This window comes from Anabrus simplex, chromosome 2 (genome assembly GCF_040414725.1).
Source record: "Anabrus simplex isolate iqAnaSimp1 chromosome 2, ASM4041472v1, whole genome shotgun sequence".
In the NCBI taxonomy this organism is placed as follows: Eukaryota; Metazoa; Arthropoda; class Insecta; order Orthoptera; family Tettigoniidae; genus Anabrus; species Anabrus simplex.
In genome coordinates this window covers 541,197,848-541,220,296 of record NC_090266.1, presented here as the reverse complement: position 1 = coordinate 541,220,296, position 22,449 = coordinate 541,197,848, and the positions used below count along the sequence as shown (strand labels likewise).

General features: G+C 37.7%; 1 protein-coding gene across 1 annotated transcript in view; it reads right to left on the bottom strand.

Annotated features, from left to right (window-relative positions):
- The window catches only part of ScsbetaG (Succinyl-coenzyme A synthetase beta subunit, GDP-forming), a 254,798-nt gene that overhangs the window by 110,543 nt on the left and 121,806 nt on the right, over positions 1-22,449 (bottom strand). The window contains exon 5 of the mRNA XM_067139203.2: positions 15,705-15,857. Within this exon, the coding sequence (XP_066995304.2) occupies positions 15,705-15,857 (153 nt within the window). The remainder of the gene's footprint in view (positions 1-15,704; positions 15,858-22,449) is intronic.

Genomic DNA, 22,449 nt, shown 5'->3' with positions numbered 1-22,449 from the left:
TGTCAAAAGAACAGAGACTTGTAAATAGACAGCAATACATGATTCCAATGAGCCAGGATTCCCTAGTATGTGAAAAGAATGGAGACTTGTAAATAGACAGCAATTAGTTTGAAGACTGGGGAAATATGCAAGCCAGCCACATTTTCCCAGCCAATTCTTCACATGTTTTCTACAGATTATTTACATAATTTACAAAATTATCACATTCCACCCTTGAAAAAAGCTTTCTGAATTGCAGTGGAAGGGTGGTGAAAAATGTTGAGTGACCCTTCCAGCTGATGTATGGTCCTAAGTGCTTCATGAACAAAGAATTCTCATGTGCAACCATCCTACATTTGGGCAGGTGGAATGTACATTTCTGCCTTGTTCGCCTGCTTGGAACAAGAAGTGGGATCAACCCCAGTATAGCTGGACAGTCCACTTTACTCTTAAAGCCTTTAACCGCTAACATTGCATTTGCACATTTTCAGTGCATTGCCAGCGTATTAATTCCAAGAATGTTTATAAATTCTTCTTACCTGCTTGAAGAGAGTGGCATGCCCAGGAATCCAAAACTAATCCACTTCATGAACCTTATCTGTACTCTCTCTAGAGATGGTATATGTGGCTTTCTGTAATGGGAGCCACACCTCACAACCATACTCGAGACAGGGTTTCACCAGGGAACAAAACAGTATTTTGGCACATGCAATATTATTGAAATCTTAAGAATTCTTTTTGACAAACCCCAGGAGTCTTTATAATACTATCAATGTGTTTCTCAAAGGATAAGCCATTCCTGTTACTAAGAGTTACACCTAGGTCATTAAACTCCTCCACACGATTTAAACTTTTTCCACTGATTTTACATCTGTAAAATACAAGTGTTAATTTTCGAGTAAATGACATGACACCACACTTGACTTTATTCACTTCAAGGTACCACTTATCACACCACTCACATATTTGCTTCAGATCTTCTTGTAGATAATCGCCATCATTGTCTTCTTCTATGACTTTGTATAGTTTCAAGTCGTCAGCATACAAGAGACATTCACTGCTCTGAACGACTGTAGTAATGTCATTTAGAAACAAAACAAATAGAAGAGGCCCTAACAGTGATCCCTGTGGGATGCCAGATGAAGATTGATAGGGGTTAGGGATCAAACCCTCAGACTTGACAAAACATGTTTTGTCAAGTAGCTCTTTAGCCATTTGAAAATACTCCTGGACACTCCATACGCTGACAACTTTCTCAACAAGGCTTCATGTTGTAAAGAGACAAAGGCTTTGCAGAAATCAGTATATATCACATCAACCTGTTTACCTTTGTCCAATGCATCAGAAATTGAAGATAAATAAACTGCCAGATTGGTAACAGTTGACCTGCCTTTAACGAATCCATGCTGTGATGGGTCTATGTGCTGACTAAAATTCATACAGGCAATTATATATTACTTTCTCCACCACCTACTGCTCTATAATTATTGAACACCACCTTATCACCTTTCTTAAAGATAGGGATTACGTAACATCTTTTCCACTCAGCTGGAAAATACCCACACTTAAACGATTTATTTATAATTTCACATAGTGGAATTGCCAGTTGGGAAGCACATTTACAGAGGACGATGCCAGGTATCTCGTCGGGCCCACACGATTTGCTGATATCCACCGATGACAGGATCCTTGTCACTTCTGCCACAGAAGTTTGAATAGACACTAGATCTATTGTAAATGGGGGAGAAAAAGTTGCACTGCAGGGCTCGGAAGGAGAATGGTACTTCACAAAAGTTTGCTCAAATATGTTTTGAATGTTATCTTTTTTGTGGATTTCAGCACCGTTTATTAGCATAGTGGGAGGCAGATGGGAAGACTTTCTTTTATTATTAATGAAATTCCAAAAGCGGTTAGGGCGTGTGACAATTTCATCTTCTACCGACCTAACGTAGTCCCTGTATTTAGCATGCTGCAGATTTTTAAATTCACTTTGTAATGTGGAAAACTGCACATAGTCTCATCCTTGGCCTGATATTCTGTATTTCTTTCTCACAATTTCTTCTTCTTTCCATTTCTGGATTAGTTCTGAGTCGTACCAAGATGGATATTTTCTGATGTTAATTTTTCGAAGTGGTATGCTGTCTTTTATGACCGCATATAGTAAGTCATAAAAAATGCTCATAGCTTCATCCACAGAGTGGGACTCTGTAGTCATATACCAGGGCCACAGGGATAAAAGATCCCTCGTTAAAGAAAAATCAGCTTTCTTCCATGCAAATATGACTGTTTTGCGCTTTGAAGCGAAATGTCCTTGACATAGGCAGGAAGATTTTGATGGCTTGGTGATCAGAGTGAATTACATTTTCAGTTTTGATGCAATTTCCACTCCGAAGTAATTTGTTTGAGACTAAACTTAAGGCTAGAAAATTATCATTCCTAGTAGGGAAATCACAAATCTGACTGAGATTGAATTCATTAATAATTTCTAGAAATAAGAATACCTCCTCACTTCTGTGTTTGATAATGTGTTGTACTTTTGATGACTCATCAGTTTTCCAAGCTAATTGGCTCAAGTCAAATTCACCGCACACAATAACAGGGTCCCGTGAGTTGAGAACAGATGTAATATTTCCCAATGTTTGGCATAGGTCGCTAAGCCGGTCGTTCACTTCATCTGGAGGCAGGTCGCAGCACACAATGAAGACAGCATGACCGGGTTGAAGGTTGATTTTCACTACTTGAAACTTCCAATTCCCAGCAAGCTCAGGCTTCAACACTCACTTATTGATGTTCAATGATATTCAATGTACTGGTATACAGGATTTGTTTTCTACCTACTTTAACTTGCTCACCACACAACAGATGTTATGACTTGAGCCCGACTAAAGGATGCTGTATGCCCCCACTACGTAACGAAACAGCAGACTGCACCGGTCATTGCTTACCTCAACAAAACAGCAAGCTGTCGGTCAGAAGGGCCACTTCTTTACTTGTTTAAATGTAATGACTAGGCCTATCAGAACTATTTAAATCCCTTCTTAAGTATTCAGGTTTTACACTTTTAATCTTGGATGCTTTACTGGTATTATACAGGTATATCATTTATGTATGTCTGTACCAGTGTGCATGTTTCATTATGACATAATAGCAGTATTAATGATGTATAGTTTCCTACAGAGGTTCTGGCAAATACCAAAATAATACCAGTACTTTACCAATACTTTCTAGTAGCAAGATGGTATAAGTCACACTTGAAAACTTCCCAGTACTACCAAACCTAGCAATGACCTTCACTACTTCTACTTCTTCTCCTTCCATTCCCTTCTCCAGATTCTCTCTGGGTAGGGCACCTTGATGTCTTTGGAGTGTATGGACCAGAAAGGGTAGCACAGATGCTGATTCAGAATTATTTGATAAGATAAATCAGCTATGTGGGAAACGATAATTGTAGCTGGTGATCTCAATTTACCAAATGTCAATTGGGAAGGTAATGTGAACGACAGGAATCATGACCAAAAAATGGCAAATAAGTTAATATGGGAAGGGCATCGGATTCAGGAAGTGATGGAACCAACTAGAGGGAAGAATATTCTGGATGTGGTGCTGGTAAAACCAGATGAGCTCTATGGAGAAACCGAAGTAATAGATGGTATTAGTGAACATGAAGTTGTTTTTGTGGTAGTTAAAAATAAATGTGAAAGAAAGGAAGATATTAAAATTAGGACTATTAGGCAGTACCATATGTCTGATAAAACGAGCATGAGGGAGTTTTTAAAATGTAACTATGAACAGTGGAAAACGATAAATAAAAATGTAAACAGACTCTGGGATGGGTTTAAAGCAATTGTTGAGGAATGTGAAAATACGTTTGTACCTTTACAAGGTGGTAAGGAATGGTAAAGATCCAATATATTATAACAGAGAAGTAAAGCGAGTGAGAAGGAGGTGCAGGCTGGAAAGAAATAGAGCTGTGGAAGTAAGGAGAAATTGAAGGAACTTGCTATGAAATTGAATCTAGCAAAGAAGGCAGCTGAGGATAACATGATGGCAAGCATAATTGGTGGTCATACAAATGTTAGTGAAAAATGTAAGAGTATGTATAGGTACTCTAAGGCAGAAACAGGTTTCAAAAATGATATTCCAGGAAAGTGTATGCGAGGATCTTCAAAAGGCAGAAGTATTCAGTCAGCAGTATGTAGAAATTGTTGGTTACAAGGATAATGTCCAGATAGAGGAGAAGTATTAAAATTTACCTATGACAACAATGACATTTACAGTAAGATACTAAAGTAGAAAACTAGAAAAGCAGCTGGAATTGATAAGGTTTTGGGGGATATACAGAAGACAATGATTTGGGATATAGTATCATATCTGAAGTACTTATTTGATTATTGTTTGCATGAAGGAGCTATACCAAATGAATGGAGAGTTGCTATACTAGCCCCTGTGTATAAAGAAAAGGGTGATAGACATAAAGATGAAAATTACAAGCCAGTCAGGTTGACTTGCATTGAATGTAAGCTTTGGGAAAGCATTCTTTCTAATTATATTAGACATGAGTGCAAAATTAATAAATGGTTTGATAGAAGGCAGTTTGGGTTTAGGAAAGGTTATTCCACTGAAGCTCAACTTGTAGGATTCCAGCAAGATATAGCAGATATCTTGGATTCAGAGGTCAAATGGACTGTATCGCAACTGACCTATCTAAGGTATTTGATAGGGTAGATCATGGGAGACTAATGGTAAAAATGAGTGCAATTGGACTTGACAATAGAGTGACTGAATGAGTGACTATGTTTCTAGAAAATAGAACTCAGAGAATTAGAGTAGGCGAAGCTTTATCTGTCCCTGTAATAATTAAGAGGGGAATTCCTCAAGGCAGTATTATAGGACCTTTACGTTTTCTTATATATATCAATGATATGTGTACAGAAGTGGAATCAGAGAAGGCTTTTTGCAGATGATGTTATTCTGTACAGAGTAATAAATAAGTTACAAGATTGTGAGCAACTGCAAAATGACCTCGAAAATGTTGTGAGATGGACAGTAGGCAATGGTATGATGATAAATGGGGTTAAAAGTCAGGTTGTGGGTTTCAAAATAGGAAATGTCCTCTCAGTTTTAATTACTGTATTGATGGAGGTGAAATTTCCCTTTGAAGATCATTGTAAGTACCTAGGTCTTAATATAAGGAAAGATCTTCATTGGGGTAATCACATAAATATGATTGTAAATAAAGGGTACAGATCTCTGCACATGGTCATGAGGGTATTTAGGGGTTGTAGTAAGGATGTAAAGGAGAGAGCATACAAGTCTCTGATAAGACCCCAACTAGATTATTGTTCCAGTGTATGGGACCCTCACCAGGATTACTTGATTCAGGAACTGGAAAAAATCCAAAGAAAAGCAGCTCGATTTGTTCTGGGTGATTTCCGAGAAAAGAGTAGCGTTACAAAAATGTTGCAAAGTTTGGGCTGGGAAGACTTGGGAGAAAGGAGATGAGCTGCTCGACTAAGTGGTATGTTACATGTTATAAATTTCATGATTGGTTCGTATTGAAATGTACATTAGTTTTAAAATGTTACAAAAGTTTATTAGGATCAACCTATTCAATACAGTTGGGTTACTGAAGTTAAGATTTACATCTTGTTATACTAATTTGACAGGACATGTTTTGCCCATTATATGGGTGTCTTCAGCCGTACTCTCATGCTTAAAAGATCAAGATCAGGATTCTGATTGCTTTAGTCAAAATCTTGCATAGAGAAATGTGAGTGTTATAAAAATATGTGAAATTGTTGTGAGATCTTAAATGACAATTTACACAATTAAAACTTGTTTAAAATGTTTGCGAGAAAAACAAATAATGTTGGTGCTATTTTACACTGATAATTTAAAACATTTTATAAAAATAGTCAACTAGTCCATATTTACATAAATAATAAGGAAGTCTATGGCTAAATAATTAAGCTACTTAAGGTTCATTTTAACCTTTTCTACAACTTCAAATTGGGTTGCCTTTAACTAGATTCCACTCTTACTTTGATACTGTAACCCAAGACCTCAAGTTTAGCCAGAGACTTTCTTATTATTTATGTAAATATGGACTAGGTGACTATTTTTATAAAATATTTTAAATTATCAGTGTAAAATTGCACCAACATAACTTGTTTTTCACACAAACATTTTTAAACAAGTTTTAATTGTGTACATTGTCATTTAAGATCTCACAACAATTTCACATATTTTTATAACACTCACATTTCTCTATGTAACATTTCGACTAAAGCAATCAGGATCCTGATCTTGATCTTTTAAGCATGAGAGTATGGCTGAACATGTCCTGTCAAATTAGGAGGTAAATCTTAACTTTAAGAACCCAACTGTATTGAATAGGTTGATCCTAATAAACTTTTGTAACATTTTAAAACTAAGTGGTATGTTCTGAGCTGTCAGCGGAGAGATGGCGTGGAACGACATCAGTAGACAAATAGGTTTGAGTGGTGTCTTTAAAAGTAGGAAAGATCACAATATGAAAATAAAGTTGGAATTCAAGAGGACAAATTGGGGCAAATATTTGTTTATAGGAAGGGGAGTTAGGTAATTGAATAACTTACCAAGGGAGATGTTCAATAAATTTCCAATTCTTTGCAATCATTTAAGAAAAGGCTGAACAACAGATAGGGAATCTGCCACCTGGGTGACTGCCCTAAATGCAGATCAGTAGTGACTGATTGATCAATTGATTCAGGGTAGTGTACTAAAGCCCTCCACCTTACTCGATCTTTCCACCATTCCTCTCCTAGTACTTTATTGCTATCGACTCCTCTATTTGCAGTACAGTCCAGAACAGAACTCCTCCAACTCATTCTAGGCCGTCCCCTAGGCCTCTTTCCAGTCTCTGTATCCATGGATGTTCTCTTTGGTATTCTCTCTCCTGGCATTCTCATGTGTCCAAACCATTTTAGCTTTCCTATATCAAACTCTTCTTAAAGTTTATACACTCCCATGTTTCTTCTCATTTCCTCATTTTGTATTCTATCTCGTCTTGCCTTTCCCTGTATGCTCCTCAAGAACCTTATTTCAGCTGCTTGTATCTTACTTTGGTTCCTCTTAGTCAACGTTCAGGCTGCTGAAGCATAGGTCAGTATAGGTTTATAATAGCAAAGTCACCTACGTGCAGGCCATGAAGGCCCTCGGAGGAGTGGAAGGTAAAGGCTTCCACCAATGTTAATCTTGGCATGTGATGGGGTAGAGTGGTTAGCTCTATGCCTGGCTGCCTTTGCCCCCAGGAATTAACCTGGTACTCATTTTTGGTGTAGGCTGTGTGAACCTCAGGGCCATATGCACCTCTGGAAGTGGAAATCTCTTTTCTTAAATTTTATGACTTCCTGACGGGGATTCGAACCCACGTCCTTCCGGGCGAACTGAGATAGGTTTATATTAGAATGAGTATAAAATCTTCTTGCACTTCATTGGCACATCTTTGCTTCATACAATGTTTCTCACACAATGGTAGAAACTTGCAGACCGCTGTCTTCTTAAATAAATTTCTCCATCCAAATTTCCATCTTGTGACATCACGCTGCCCAAATATTTAAAGAATTTTATGACTTCAAGAGGTTCACTTCCTATTTTTATCACTCCCTTGGATTTTCTGTTACCTCTCGTCATGATCAAAGTCTTGCTTTTCGCAGTACTAATCTTCATTCCAAAATTTCTTATCTCCTCATTTCATAAATCCACTTGTGTCTGTACTTCCTCTTCATTATCTCCCCAAACTACAATGTCATCAGCAAAGAGCATAGACTTTACTTGCTCACCCATCATCTTCTCTTTACAAATCTTCTCCTTGATATTATGTAAAATTATATCCATGATGATAATGAAGAGTAAGGGAGACAATACACTTCCCTGTCTTAAGCCTGTCTCAACTCTGAACCATTCAGTTTGACCCACTTTGCTCTAACACAGCTTTTGCAATTTTGATACAATGCTATTACCATTTGTATTGTTTCATTCCCAATCTGTGCCTCTGTCAAAGTTTTCTGTACCAAATTCCTTGGGACAATGTCAGATGCCTTTTCAATATCTAGAAACATTACTACCATGTCCTTTCCATATTCCCAATACCTTTCCATCATTTGACACAATGTAAATATTGGGTCAGACATGGACCTGCCTCTTCTGAATCCATACTGGTGTTCTGCCAATTTTCCCTCTACTCTGTCTCTTATTCATTCATCCAAGATTCCTTCAAGAATCTTAGCTGTATGAGGTATCAGTGTCACTCCTCTGTAATTTTCACATTGCTTCCTGTCTACTTTCTTGGAAACTGATATAATGACCCCTTTCGTCCACTCTTTTGGAACATTCTTTTCTCTCCATATCACTCTGAAGAGTCTATACAACCACTGTAGACCAACTGCTCCTGCTGCTATTATAATATCTATGATGACCTGGTCAATTCCAGCTGCCTTGCCTCGTTTCATTCTTTTAGTGGCCCACTCAAACTCTGCCACGGACACCTCGTTTTCCTTATCTTCCATCTGCACTAAATCTGGTTCTTCAATTTCTTCTTGCACGTTGTAAAGCTGTTGAAAGTGTTTTTCCCACCTCTGCAATATATCCTGCTTCTGTGTCATCACTTTCTCCTGTTCATTTTTAATGAAGTTAGCACCTTCACCTAGGTTTTTCTTCTTTTTAACCCACTGAAATAAGATCTTTTTGCTTCCAGTTGTATCTTCTTGCAGAGATTCAGTGAATTTTTGCTAGCATTTCCTTTTCTCTTCTTGAACCACCTTGGAGCACTCCTCCTTGCAGTGCCTGTATTCTGTTTTGCATTCTGTTGTTCTGTTTCTCAGCCATCTTTTCCAAGCTTGTTTTTCCTTTTAACTATATCTTTTACCCTGTCATTCCACCAGGACATTTCTTGATCTTTCTTCCTTCCAGGTACTCTTCCACATGTCTTTTCTGCAGACTCCACCATGACTGTTTTAAAGTATGCCCATTCTTCTTCAACCCTTCCTTAGGTATACTTGTTTTTATGTGTGTCTGGAATTCTTCATTTATTTCCTTCTCCTGCAATTTACACACCCTTACCTTCCTCTGCATAATCTCAGTCATCTTTTGTATCTTTCCCATCTTTAATTTGGCTATCACAACTCTGCGATTTCCTTCGAAAGATTCACTTGAGAGGGCTGTTACATCTAACAACATTTTCCTGTTACCTTTCTCAACCAAAATATAATCTATCAGGGTTCTGATTTTGTTATCCCAACTATATCTTGTTATCTTCTGACTTTTTCTTTTGAAACCATATGTTACCAATGATCAGCTCATTTGTTCTACAAAAGTCTACCAAAATATTTCCAGCCTTGTTTCTCTTCCCATATCCAAATGGACCTATAATCTCTTCATCTCCTTTTCTTTCCTGACCTACTTGGGCATTCATGTCTCCTATGATCACAACTTGTTTGTCCTGTATATGGCCTTCCAGATATTCAAGGTATTCCTCAAAATCCATATCCGTACAAGTGTACATAATGATGACAATGACCTTCAGGTTAAATATTAACCCAGTTTTTTCATGCAGTAGCATTTGTAAAATTGCTCTTAACTTCTGATAGTAGTTATCATATTGACTAAAGCCTACTATCAAATTTAAGAACCTAGAAGGTAATACAGATAGAAAGCAGATTATATCTTAAAGCCCATCGTGATCCTTAATTTAAATTCCAGCCTAGTGCAAGGCAGTGATGGTGAGTCAGCAGGTAAGGGTTATCATACATCATTTTTTTATTCCTATTTGGAATTTGAGACATTTTTGGTTATCAACATCATGTAGAATGTCTGATAACTTGTGTCAGAGTGAGATCAGTAATAATGTAGTAGTAACTGTTTGAGCCTAGGATTGAGAACTTGGAAATATGGTACTATGCCAAGCTTTCTCTTTCTTTTTTTCCAGGAGTAATTGCTATGAAAATCCAGGAAGAAAGGTATAGTCGTATGAGATTCAAACCTCACATGTCCCAATGATGAAGGATGCTTAAAACCACTTTCTTACTAAGGCGAGACCTAATCACCAAATTTATACTCCAAGGTTATAAGAGAGTAATCATTGGTCAATCCTGACTTTAAAATAATGAAATCACCATAAAAGAAATTCTGCATTATAAACATGGAGTCCCAAAATTTGCTATTATAGGTTATACAATGTGAATTGTGGATGAAAATGCACAAGATAAAATTCTACCCCTCAAAAATTTACAAAGTGTGGCAACACTGTAAGGTAGAGAATACCTCATGATGTCACATTTTGCTCTTCATTTTCACTGCACCACCTTAGCTCAAGTTAAGTATGCTACCATCATAAACGTTTGGCTTGGACTGTGGAACCGGTTTTCCAAGTAGTATGCAATCATTGTGCTGAAGGCATAAGTAATTTATACTTATTTTAATGATCATTAGCTTAATGGGAACAGGATTTTAGCCATTCATACACCAAGGTATGAAGGCAAGGTAGAAATCATCTGCAAGATGTGCAACAGTTGTATATTTGCATTCAGAAGTAAACAGACATTCTCCTCCATAGACTGTTGTTTTCTACCCATTTTAACTTGCTCACCACACAACAGGTGCTACGACTGCAGTCCAACTAAAGGTAATTAAAATATCAAATGGAACTAGTTTCATCCTAATTATAGGTCATCTTCAACCATAGCAAACAAAATTGACAACACATTTAACACAAAAACATTTACATAAATTTGAGTACCGTATTAAAAACAAGGTCTATAAAAATGTAATGAGAACATGCAGGATAAAGTCTTCTTAGTGTTGGGTTGTGGTTTGCATTTAAAACCAATATGCAATATTACAAAAACATGTGGGATAAAATTTGTTTCACAGTCTATGCTTGTGGTTTGCATTTGATGAATCATCCACTACAGAGGTTACATCAAGAATTACATGACATGCGGTGTTTATAAGTTATGTATACCTAGTTGATGTAAGTAAATAAAAAACATGGATGATCCTCAGCTGGAGGACATCATAAGCACTATCAGTGGATCACAAGTACTCAAGTGATATGTTGTTATTATTTGTCAATAAGGTTCAAATTGAGACAAATAGATGTCTGTAAGAAAAGAGAGAAAAAGGGGGATTAGCTAAATTTGAACGTAAAAATTGAAAAGGATGGATACAATGTAATTTTATACGAGACCTGCCCCTGTGCTGAACAATCCAAAATATGGTATCACATCTGTGTCAGAAACCATAACGATATGGATGGAAAGGGTGTAGTAATGGGAAGGAGGAGCTGGAGGGAGGGGGCAAGGAGTGATTACAGCTAAGGCAGAGCTGACAGGTGCGAGAGTATGGGAGGTTCTTGAAGTGGTAATGAGGAAATATTAAGAAAGTTGGAGTTTTGATTTTTATCTGATCTTCGTTATCACAATTCAGAATAATTACATCAAAGTAAAAGTTAGATTTCTGAGAAATCTTGCTGAGATTATAATTAGGATATGAATATTGCTCTAAATGAATGAAACAATTTTCTGAGATGTTAAGTAGGTCACCCTTCCCAGCTACTTTAAGAATTTTCAAATCCTGCCCAGTATTTGTGAATTTGTGGTTAAACTCAGACATACATTGGCCTGTAGCAGAAAATCTGTTATGTTTTATTGCAGTAACTTGTTCTGAGTAACATGTTATAAAGCTTCTGCCCGTTTGACCAACATACGTGGCTTCACAGCTATTACACTTAAGTTTATAGAGCCTTGATTTAGAAAACCTATTTTGTTGATTGATAGAATATGTATTGTAAAAAAGGTGGAGGCATTATTGTTGTTGGTTCTATACACTATTTTGTGGTCATACTTCTAGAAATATTAGAGATCTGGTATATGTTTTCATTACTAAATGTGAAGGTGGAAATTGTGGCACTTGGTACTATTGCTCTGGATAAAGTAGCTAAAGGGCAGCAATTGATTTTATTTATTATTTTTTCTATGAACTGCCTATTATACCCATTATTTCTGGCAATATTATGAATAATGTTTAGTTTACCTTTAAGATCCAACTTGGGTAAAGGAATACTATAAGCACAATGGATCATGCCATAATGGGTCGCCCTTTTTTTGGGTTTGGGGGAGCAGCGAGTCTCGAACAGTGTTAATTGTTCGGGTGGGCTTTTTCCAGATCATTGGTACTGTCATCTAAAATAACGAAGATATCATCAAAATATCTGGCCCAAAAGTAAATATTGTTGAAAGTTGTATTATTGACAATAATACATAACACGCTGTGCCATTGAAAATGCACAAGCCACGGTACCTTTTATGACCAATTAGAGAATTAAGAAAAGAACAAGCGCGCGCGCACCCACTTGGAAATGGTCAAAATACGACAGACATCGGACACCTGCACACAGTCAGATAGCACAGATGTGCGCGAACACAAAAAAGCAGGGAACAAAACATGAAATGGCAAAATGGACTATCCTGTTCCCACATGCTACAAATGAGTGGGGAGCTCACCCATAGGAAAAACATAGTACATGCTGGAGTAAAACATATCTGATCACTGCGTACCAACTAATTACTTTTAACTTCCCTCAAACTAAAGTTTAATGTTTATCAAAATGGTGGACATTAAAAAAAAAAGGCTTAGGGGTACTTAATGTGAGGATGGTGAATGTAGAACACGAGATGAAGGACTTGAAGAGGCAGTGTGATTATGTCAATGATCAGGGAACAAGAAAGAACTTTGTGATTTATGGTATATCCAACAGTGTGAAGGAAGTGGAAGTGACTTATGCAAGAAAGTAGAATCATTATGGAAGGCGGAACTGAGGGTAGAATGTTGCAAAATGAGTGACAATTGGAGGCTGGGGTGAACGAAAGGAAGAAGACCTTAATTCAACTTACCTCCTACAGAAAGAGGAGAGCAATTATAGAAGGCATGGATATGATCACAAGAGGGAGACTGTAGATCAGGTTTCAATATTTTAGAGCTATTGCTGTAGGTCATATAGGGCAGACACAGAATAATAGATGCTGAGATAACTGATAATGCTGTGTATTTAAGATCCCTTCACCCACTATCAATTTTAAGACTATAAAGAGCACCAAAATGTGACCTGAAAAGAGGTTCTTGAACATTCCTACAAATCTTTTGACACAGGTCTTTTGTATTTAGGGGCTGAATTAATTAGGTTATACAGCAACATACATAAATAAAACATACATTTTAAGCTGTCTGTTGTACTAAAGCTATCACAAACGTCCCAATACCTATTTGGGGCAATTAGGCCTACAAAATCCTGGCAACGTGAAAAGCTTTCCCTATGAAAGAACAACTTCATCACTGAACGGAAACAAATATCTTAATGTTTTACCTTCCTTGGATTGTGAAATTTATTTTATTGATTAACTCTGAAATAACTCAGAAATAATAATATTATTCTAACATGAAAAACGTATTGTCCATACTAATATTCAATTAACCTATTGGATAAAGTTATGTTCTTAACAGAATCGGTCATGTGAAAAAATCCCTATGTCCTAAGAAGTAACTTCTGGGAAATACACATACAACTGTTTATACACCATCAGATAGGAAAGAAAATTAAACCAAAATGTATAATTAATTTAAAAAAAAAAAAACAGTCTTGCCTCACAGTACTAGAATCCAATGATAACCCAATTTTCATCAAAAAAGAGCATAGGGGGTGGGTTCTCAAATGCCCAATTCAACTCTTAGTGTGTTTCCTTCAATGTGGATAGATACCTACTCCCCTTTGTTCAAGAAAAGTCACCATTTCTGTTCCTTGAATCTTATTTTTATCAGCAGCACTGTGTTCTTATTGCTTTATACCCTTAACATCCTGGGAGACTAGGGAATATTCCATTAAATTTACGAACCTTGCCATGCATGGAAGGAACAACATATTAGTTATATACACCCTCCCAAGACTTTCATAATAAACAAGTAACCCATCAGTCTCTTCATAATTCACCCTTGAAAAATCTAACTCCAGGATCTTTATAACCATTGTGCTGTTGTATAGTGGTCAAGAAACCAGGAATGATTTCCTTAGATGATACATAAATTTAATAACACAGATAAATGTTAATACTCGGAACTCTAAAACAAGAGATTATTTTTATATTTAATACACGATAAATAGTCGCTGAACAAAAAATTGAACACTAAGCAAAGGATGGAATACAGTAATACAATACCTAGGATGTTACATGGACATAACACCTAAATATATCAGTATTCCGTTTTCATATTCATAAATGATACCCAGGGGCTTGTAAAATAATGTGCTACATATTCCCATGGGGTGATTAATAACAGAGATAATGATTCTAAATCCTTATTTTTAAATCGAACAGCACAAATTCATACAGCTGGCCTAAAAGTTCAACTGCGTACAAGTTCAAATACGTATTTTCACAATCAGACAGTTACTTTTTGAGATATCAATAAGAACAGCATGCGCGGTTTTGCATGCCACATCAGACAGCGTACAGTCGGGCAAGAACACACTGACGCGCAAGCAGTTTCCCGCGTGTGATTCCAGCCACAGAATGGATACCAGGCATGTAAGCATTTCGTACACATGTGATAGGTTTGCAAAATGTGTATGACAGGTGAACTCATGACGGTACAGGGAGGGTTGATGTTTTTAAAAAGGAATAAAATAATTACCTTGACTTCGAAGGAACACAACGAAAGCTATAACTGTAACTGGTTTGAGTGTACAGTACATACAACTGTATGAACTGAGAAATAAACATAACACAGGACACCTGAAGACCTCCTTCTAGAAAAGCAAATGAATAATGTCCAAGGCAGACTTCACTGGAAATGATCTTAAGGGCGTGGGCATGGGAGCATAACGTCTCATCACCGTAATTGTTATGACGCTGACATGTTACACATGGGTTTCAAAACAAAACAAAAAACCTTAATCTCCCTCCCCGTTGTGCGCTCGCCAGTCATACAATAACGCTGCACACCCAGGGCATGTTTCGGTACATCACATTATGTGTACGATAGTGTACAATACAGGCCTGGTATCCATTCTGTAGCTGGAATCAATGCCAGGAAACAACTTGCGTGATAATGCGTCCTTGGCCGACCCTACGCTGTCCGATGTGGCACGCAAAAGCCCAAATAAGGTTTTTATTTATATCTCAAAAAGTAACTGACCTATTTTCAAAATACTTACATATTTGAACTCGTACGCAGTTGAACATTTAGGCCAGCTGCATGTATCTGTGGCGTTCCATTTTAAAATACTGAGTTAGTATCAATATATCAGTTATTAAACACCCCATGAGAATAAGTAGCACATTATTTTACAAGCTCCTAGGTATCATTAATGAATATGAAAACAGAATACCGATATCTGTCATGGTTTAGACGTTATTTCTGTGTAACATCTTAGATGAATAACCCTATATAATTATTTGACGGTCTGCCTCCCTAATGTAACTGTTAGCAGTATCAGGGGCCAGGGTTTGATTCCCAGTACTGCCAGAAATTTAAGAATGCAGGAGGGCTGGCATGTGGCAAAAATGGTACATGCAGCTCTCCTCCATTGGGGAGGTGTGCCTGAAAAGAACTGCACCACCTCAGGACAAGGACATGATTTTATCTCTACTATTTAATCCTCCCATACCACATATTTATAAATTGGTACTCACCTGTCCATTAATAAGCAAAGATAAGTTTCTCGCTGAATATTGACAGATTCTGCTACCATCACTTTTTTCACTAATATACCTTCCATGGGAGTTTGTTTTGTGATCAACCTATGACCAATCATCTTCTTTATAATCTCTGGAACTTTTGAGCGACTGAAAAAGCAAGTAAAAGTTTTTTACTTTCCATACCATGATTTTAACTCATATTTAAGATTAAAAGATACGATTCTGTCTGTATGACAACTCAAAACCAACTTCAGTTATTAAATAATTATTTGTTCTATTTCAAGAATGGAATTAGCACGAAATATCATAGAAAACAATATGAGGGGTTTACAACATTCCTCTGTTATTCATAGCTTAAAGAAGGAAGATATTTCAGAGAATTCGGCCAGAAGTAGTAAGAAGATTAACAATAAACAAAACATTCAAGAAGTAAAGGCTTCAAAGTCTTTCCAAACTAGACTTGAAAAATCCATGAAAATAAACAAGGCTGACAAATTGGCACACGTACTTTCTGGCTCCCTCCATAAACACCTAAGAGATTAGTTTTTAAAAATATTTTCTCTCCTAGTTAGCCAGATGTTTTGCTAAAAATATTCAGAGACTGACCAACAAAAAATGAATTTCCATTTCTAGTACATATCCTAAACATTAATTGATATGCCATAGGGAATTATGAGAACAGTTTCAAAAGCACAGTTCTAATAAGTATCATGATATTCAGAATTTTCTGTGTCATTTGTTTATTGCATTATTATTATTATTATTATTATTATTATTATTATTATTATTTATTTATTTATTTACCACAATTTGGAGAGGAATAAAATAGGTCTAGTGAAAGAGGACAAGCCCTACATATACACCAAATGTTTCAGTGCTTAAAATTAGGTGTTATTTACAATAAATAAATAAATAAATAAATAAATAAATAAAGAAAGAAAGAAAGAAAGAAAGAAAGAAAGAAAGGGTGGATATAAACTCTACCAAAAACTTTCAGAGGCTGTTCAGGGATGTTCGTCGAGTGTTTTGATGTAACGAATCCATAGTCTGCGGCGGTGTATTACTGTATGAGAGCATTTTGTCCATTTCGGTTCCCCAACGGCCTTTGTGAGCTGTTTACACAGAATGTGTGTTGTGTTTGCAACCAGAACATATCTGTTGACTTGTGGTACTTGTTGGTGACCACAGTGAAATGCACTTTCTTTCCCTTAGCCCCAAGACTTCAAACTCAACTGCTGAGTCCTGCCTAAGATTTTGATTCCTGCAGTGTTAGTTGTACGTAGCAAGTGATACGGTATGGATGGATTTACTTATGCAGAATTTGCCAATAACTTTGCTGATATGCATCTCGTGTATGATTTTGCAAGATGCAATGGAAGTGATACAGCAACAGTCATCAAAAGCCTGTTCCTGCAGCAAAAACAACCTCATCACAGCCCATTTGCAACCATACACAGTTGTTTATGAGAAATTGGGTCATTTGTGTTAGTATGCATGATAACTGCTGTGTGAGGCATGTCCAAACAGATGGTGTTAAATAAGGTTGGTAACAATCCTGCCACCAGTAACTGCAAGTGACAAGCTTTAACAGCTTAATTTTTTTTAAACCTGTATTGACTTGAAAATCAAGTAGCAAAATATTTAATATAATACTTAGATATTGTATTTAAGTGGTCCACCTATTCAATACATATATATTCCTAGCTTGTTGAAGAATTATCATCCTGGAATGAGGGCAGAAACTCCAGATCATTTCCCTAAATAACACTGAAAATGTTCCTGAAATTGCTGCAGCACTGTCATGTGTACATGTATAAATATGCATGTATTGAATAGGCAGACCACTTAAATACACTATTTAAGTATATTCTTAAATATCTGCTACTCGATCAGTAATTGCCTCACTACACGAGATGTGAACATAAGCCATGGAACTGTTCTGAACATCTTACACGAGCATCAACGAACAGTTGATTAAGCTATTTATTTGTAATATCCTAATCCATCTGCCACAAGAGTCATTTCATGTTTAAAGGGTCCCATACACATGCAGACCTAGCTGGAGGTAAGTCTGCGCAAACACCCTTTTCAAACAAGTCTGTGTGTATGGCTGTTAAGTTTTTGTTTTCTTTTGCTATTTTTATTTAATGTCGTACTAACACATCGAAGGTTTTCGGTGACGCAAGGTTGGGGAAGTGATAGGTTAGGATGGTAGCGTCAGTGGCCTTAATTTAGAAATGTAAAACCACAGAAAGCCATCTTAAGGGCTGCCGATGGTGGATATGAACCCACCATTTCCTGAACGCAAGCTCGCAGCTACGCAACCCAAACCACATGGACAACTTGCTCGATGACCGTTAAGTCTGCAGGCAAGTCTCCGATTTTTTAGCAGTGCTTTAATTCAGATGGAGACTTCGTGACAGACGCACAAAAAGAGAAAGTGAAAAGGTTTTACATATGAAGGTGAAACTGCGAGCAGCTGTCGTATCCAGTTGTTGATGAACTGCTGAGATTAGGCCTACTGTTTAGTTAGTGTTGTAGTGATAGTTTTTGATTAGTTTGGCTGTACATAATTACTGATGGCAGAAGCAACATGTTAGCCTCTGTAGCTCAGGCAGTAGCACATCGGCGTCTCACTGCTGGGTTCCGTGGTTCAAATCCTGATCACTCCATGTGATATTTGTGCTGGACAAAGAGGAGGTGGAACAGGTATTTCTCCGTGAACTCCGGCTTTCCCTGTCACATTTCACTCCAGCAACACTCTCCAATATCATTTCATTTCATCTGTCATTCATTAATCATTGTACCAGAGGAGTGTGACAGGCTTTGGCATCCGGCACAATTCCTATCCTCGCTGCTAGATGGGGGCTTCATTCATTCCATTCCTAACCCGGTAGAATGACTGGAAACAGGCTGTGGATTTTCAGAAACAACGTGTTCCATTGATACAAGGAATTACTCACGTGAGTTTATTGCGCAGTTCATAGAGATGTACGAGTTGTTCCCATGTCTATGAAAATTAAAAGTAAGTACCAATAAACAAATGAAACAAGACACATATAAAGTTCTGACTGAAAAATTCAGAGAGGTGGATGATAACATGGACAAGCACACAGTAATAAAACATATATACAATCTAAGATCTGGTTACAGGAGGGAGAGGGAATTAAAAAAAAGTGGAAAAATACGAAGTGGTGTGGACAGTACCTATGTACCCAAACTGTGCTTTTATAAACACCTACATTTCATATGTGATCAAGAACTCCCTTCTACAAGCACAGGAAATATGAGTGAAAAGAAGGAAGAAAATAAGAGACGAGAGTACACAGCTAAAATACTTCACTTATTCTCATAAGTGGCCAACATGGTTGGTTTGCATATCACTTTGTGCCCTCTTTGTGGCGTAAACATTTACTCAATCTTTTTTAAATCACATGCATCAGAAAAATATGTATTGTAGCACTTCATTTGCAAAAAATTGTGCAAAGCACATGATGCGAAAACAATACTTCTCCGATTACACAGTGCAACTCCTATTTCTGCATGAGAGATAAGAATTTTTTATTTTTATTTATTTACAAGCTGCTTTAATACCAATGTAGTTGGTCCGTTATTGGACATAATAAATTTTCCAGTTAACTCATTCCTGGTTGTCAGCATTTCATCCCAGTGTGCTAAATTGGGCTCATCAGTAGGTAAATAGCACACCCACCAAGACGCATGGCTAGTGCATACCGTGTAGGCCACTGCGTAGGCTACTTGGAGCCACTGGCAGTGCCAATGCATTTTGAGAGATTGTCTCATTTCCAAAAATTGATGCCTATTTACTAACTGATGACCCAATTTATCACACTGGGGCAAAACTCTGGCAACCAGGGATGAGTTAACTGGAAAATTTATAATGTCCAATAATGGACCAACTACAATGTATTATAAATTTACTCATTCAGGACAAATATCTCAGGTTCCCTATGGGAATCAACATCTGTATCATCTGATGGCCAGGCAGGCATAGTGCATTTCCACTGCTGGTGGCTCCAAGTAGCCTATGCAGTGGCCTCTACGGTATGCACTAGCCATGTGTCTTGGTGGGTGTGCTATTTACCAACTGATGAGCCCAATTTAGCACACTGGGTCAAAATTCTGGCAACCAAGAATGCGTTAGGTGGAAAATTTATAATGTCCAATAACGGACCAACTACATAGGTATTATAAACTTACTCATTCGGGACAGATATTTCAGGTTCCCTATGGGAATCAACATCTGTATCATCTGATGGCCAAGCAGGCATCAATTTATGGAAATGAGACAAAGTCTCTCATACTGCACTGGCACTGCCGGCAGCTCCAAGTAGCCTACGCAGTGGCCTCCACTGTATACACTAGCCATGCGTCTAGGTTGGTGCGCTATTTACCAACCGATGAGCCCAATTTACCACACTGGGGCGAAACACTAGCAACCAGGAATGAGTTAGCTGGAAAACTGATAATGCCCAATAACGGACCAACTACATTGGTATTATAAATTTACTCATTCGGGACAAATATTTCAAGCTCCCTATGGGAATCAACATCTGTATCTTAAGATGCTTTAAGTCGCACCAATAGGTCTTATGGTGACAATGGGATTGGTAACGGCTGGGAGTGGGAAAGAAGTGGCCATGGCCCTAGCATTTGCTTTGTGTGAAAATGGGAAACCACGGAAAACTATCTTCCGGTCTGCCGACAGTGGGGTTCCAACCCACTGTCTCCTGAATGCAAACTCACACCTATGCAACCCTTAATGTGCGGCCAACCCACTTGGTAGATATAGAATCTACTGGCCATGGTTCTGAAAGTATTCTTCACTACACGACTTGCACAACTGAGTCTAGAATTGAAAATTTCCATCTCAGGTGTTAATTTACATTCACTGAAGGGCTTAATGAAGTCAGGCCTGAGTGTAAAAGCCTCATCCGCCACAAAGACATACTGAAGATTGTTTTCTTCATTAACAGGAGGCAGTTTCAGTTAACAGTCTGTCATAAAACTGAGAGTTTTCAATTGTCCGTCCATCCGAGATCCTTCTATCAGTGCCAAAATTTAATAGAATAAAGTCATAGTTTGCACTCACTACAACCATCAACAACATACTAAGGAACCCTTTATAACTGAAATTAATGGAACCACTGTTGGTGGAGGTCTTAATCACACAGGTTTCCTATCTAGTGCTCCTAAACATTTAGGAAATTGCCACTGTATCTCAAAGTGTTTCCTAGATTTTTCCCCTGTTCTTCTAAAACAGGAAACTTAAACATGAGATGTGTGTTGATGATGATGATGATGATGCTTGTTTAAAGGGGCCTAACATCTATGTCATCGGCCCCTTACGGTACGAAGTGAGACGAAATATAATGACAATTTAAAAGTCAAGAACTCATCCACTGATCATAATTCAAAACATGATGAAGAAGATTGAATGGATGAATATGAATTTAAAATAATCAGCAGATCCAACTTGCAATATTAAAAGTTAAAAATAATTCCAAAATTTATCCACTGACTAGAATTTTTTTTTAAAAAGAGAAGAACAATGATTATGAACTTAAATTAATCGGTGGATTTGACCCGCAATGCCCCACCTTCCCTGAAACTATCTTAAAACAAACAATAGTACATACTGACCAAGGGGCTGCCTCCAAAGCACAATCCTGAATTGATGATGCTTGTTGTCTAAAGGGGTCCAAAATCCAGGTCAATGGCCTGTCATAATAGTACTTATCGCTAGGAAAGTAAGAACCATGGTATTTCTCATGTAGCAGTATTAATCATAAGTAACATAGACTTGCAGTGTTCAACACATTGCGGTACTACTCACAGGTAATGTAATATGCACAGGCAATGCAGGCCTATGGTGTTTCTCACATTAAGGCGCCACTCATAGGCAATGCAAACCCATGGTGTTCCTCACATAGGTGTAGTAATCACAGGGACTTGTACTACCCCGTGGTGTTCCTCACATAGTGGGTACTATCACAGGCAACGCAGACCCACAGTGTTGCTCATATAGTGGTACTAATCACAGGCAATGCCCAGATCCGTGATGTTTATCACAGTGGTACTAATCACAGGAAACATAAGCCCGTGGTGTTCTGCATGTAGTGGTATGAATCACGGGTACTGTAAAACCCATACTGATTCACCCTCTGTTGCTACTAACATAGTGGTACTACTCTCAAGTAAAGGTGACCCATGGTGTTCCTCACATGATGGTACTAATTACAAGTAGTCTCAGGGTTCTAATTCAATCATTCCTTGGTCACCCCTTTTAGTTGCCTCTTACAACAGGCAGGGGATACCACGGGTGTATTCTTTGTCTGCATCCCCCAGCCACAGGGGGTTGTGTGTTTGGTCCACAAGAGCCATTTTATTTCGCTCTCAAGTCCGCCGGCAAGCTGGTTAGTATCCCCCTACACGATGAAGTTCGTAAATTGTACTAGTATCCCCCTATCCGCCACCTGGGACGCTTTACGAGGGAGTGTCACCTCTGGGTTTAGGCTTCGTGCCATTGAAGGACTCAGGAATATGGAGCCTGAAATTACAATTTATTGCCAAGAATTGATTAATGAAGCTCTTTGTGAGGGTCAACTAGGGAGAATTACGAGGCACTTCACAATAATTGACTGACTGATTGTATTTGTAATGAATAGCAATATTTTTGGAAACCTACCTTGCAATATTGACCAGTTGTACCTCCCAT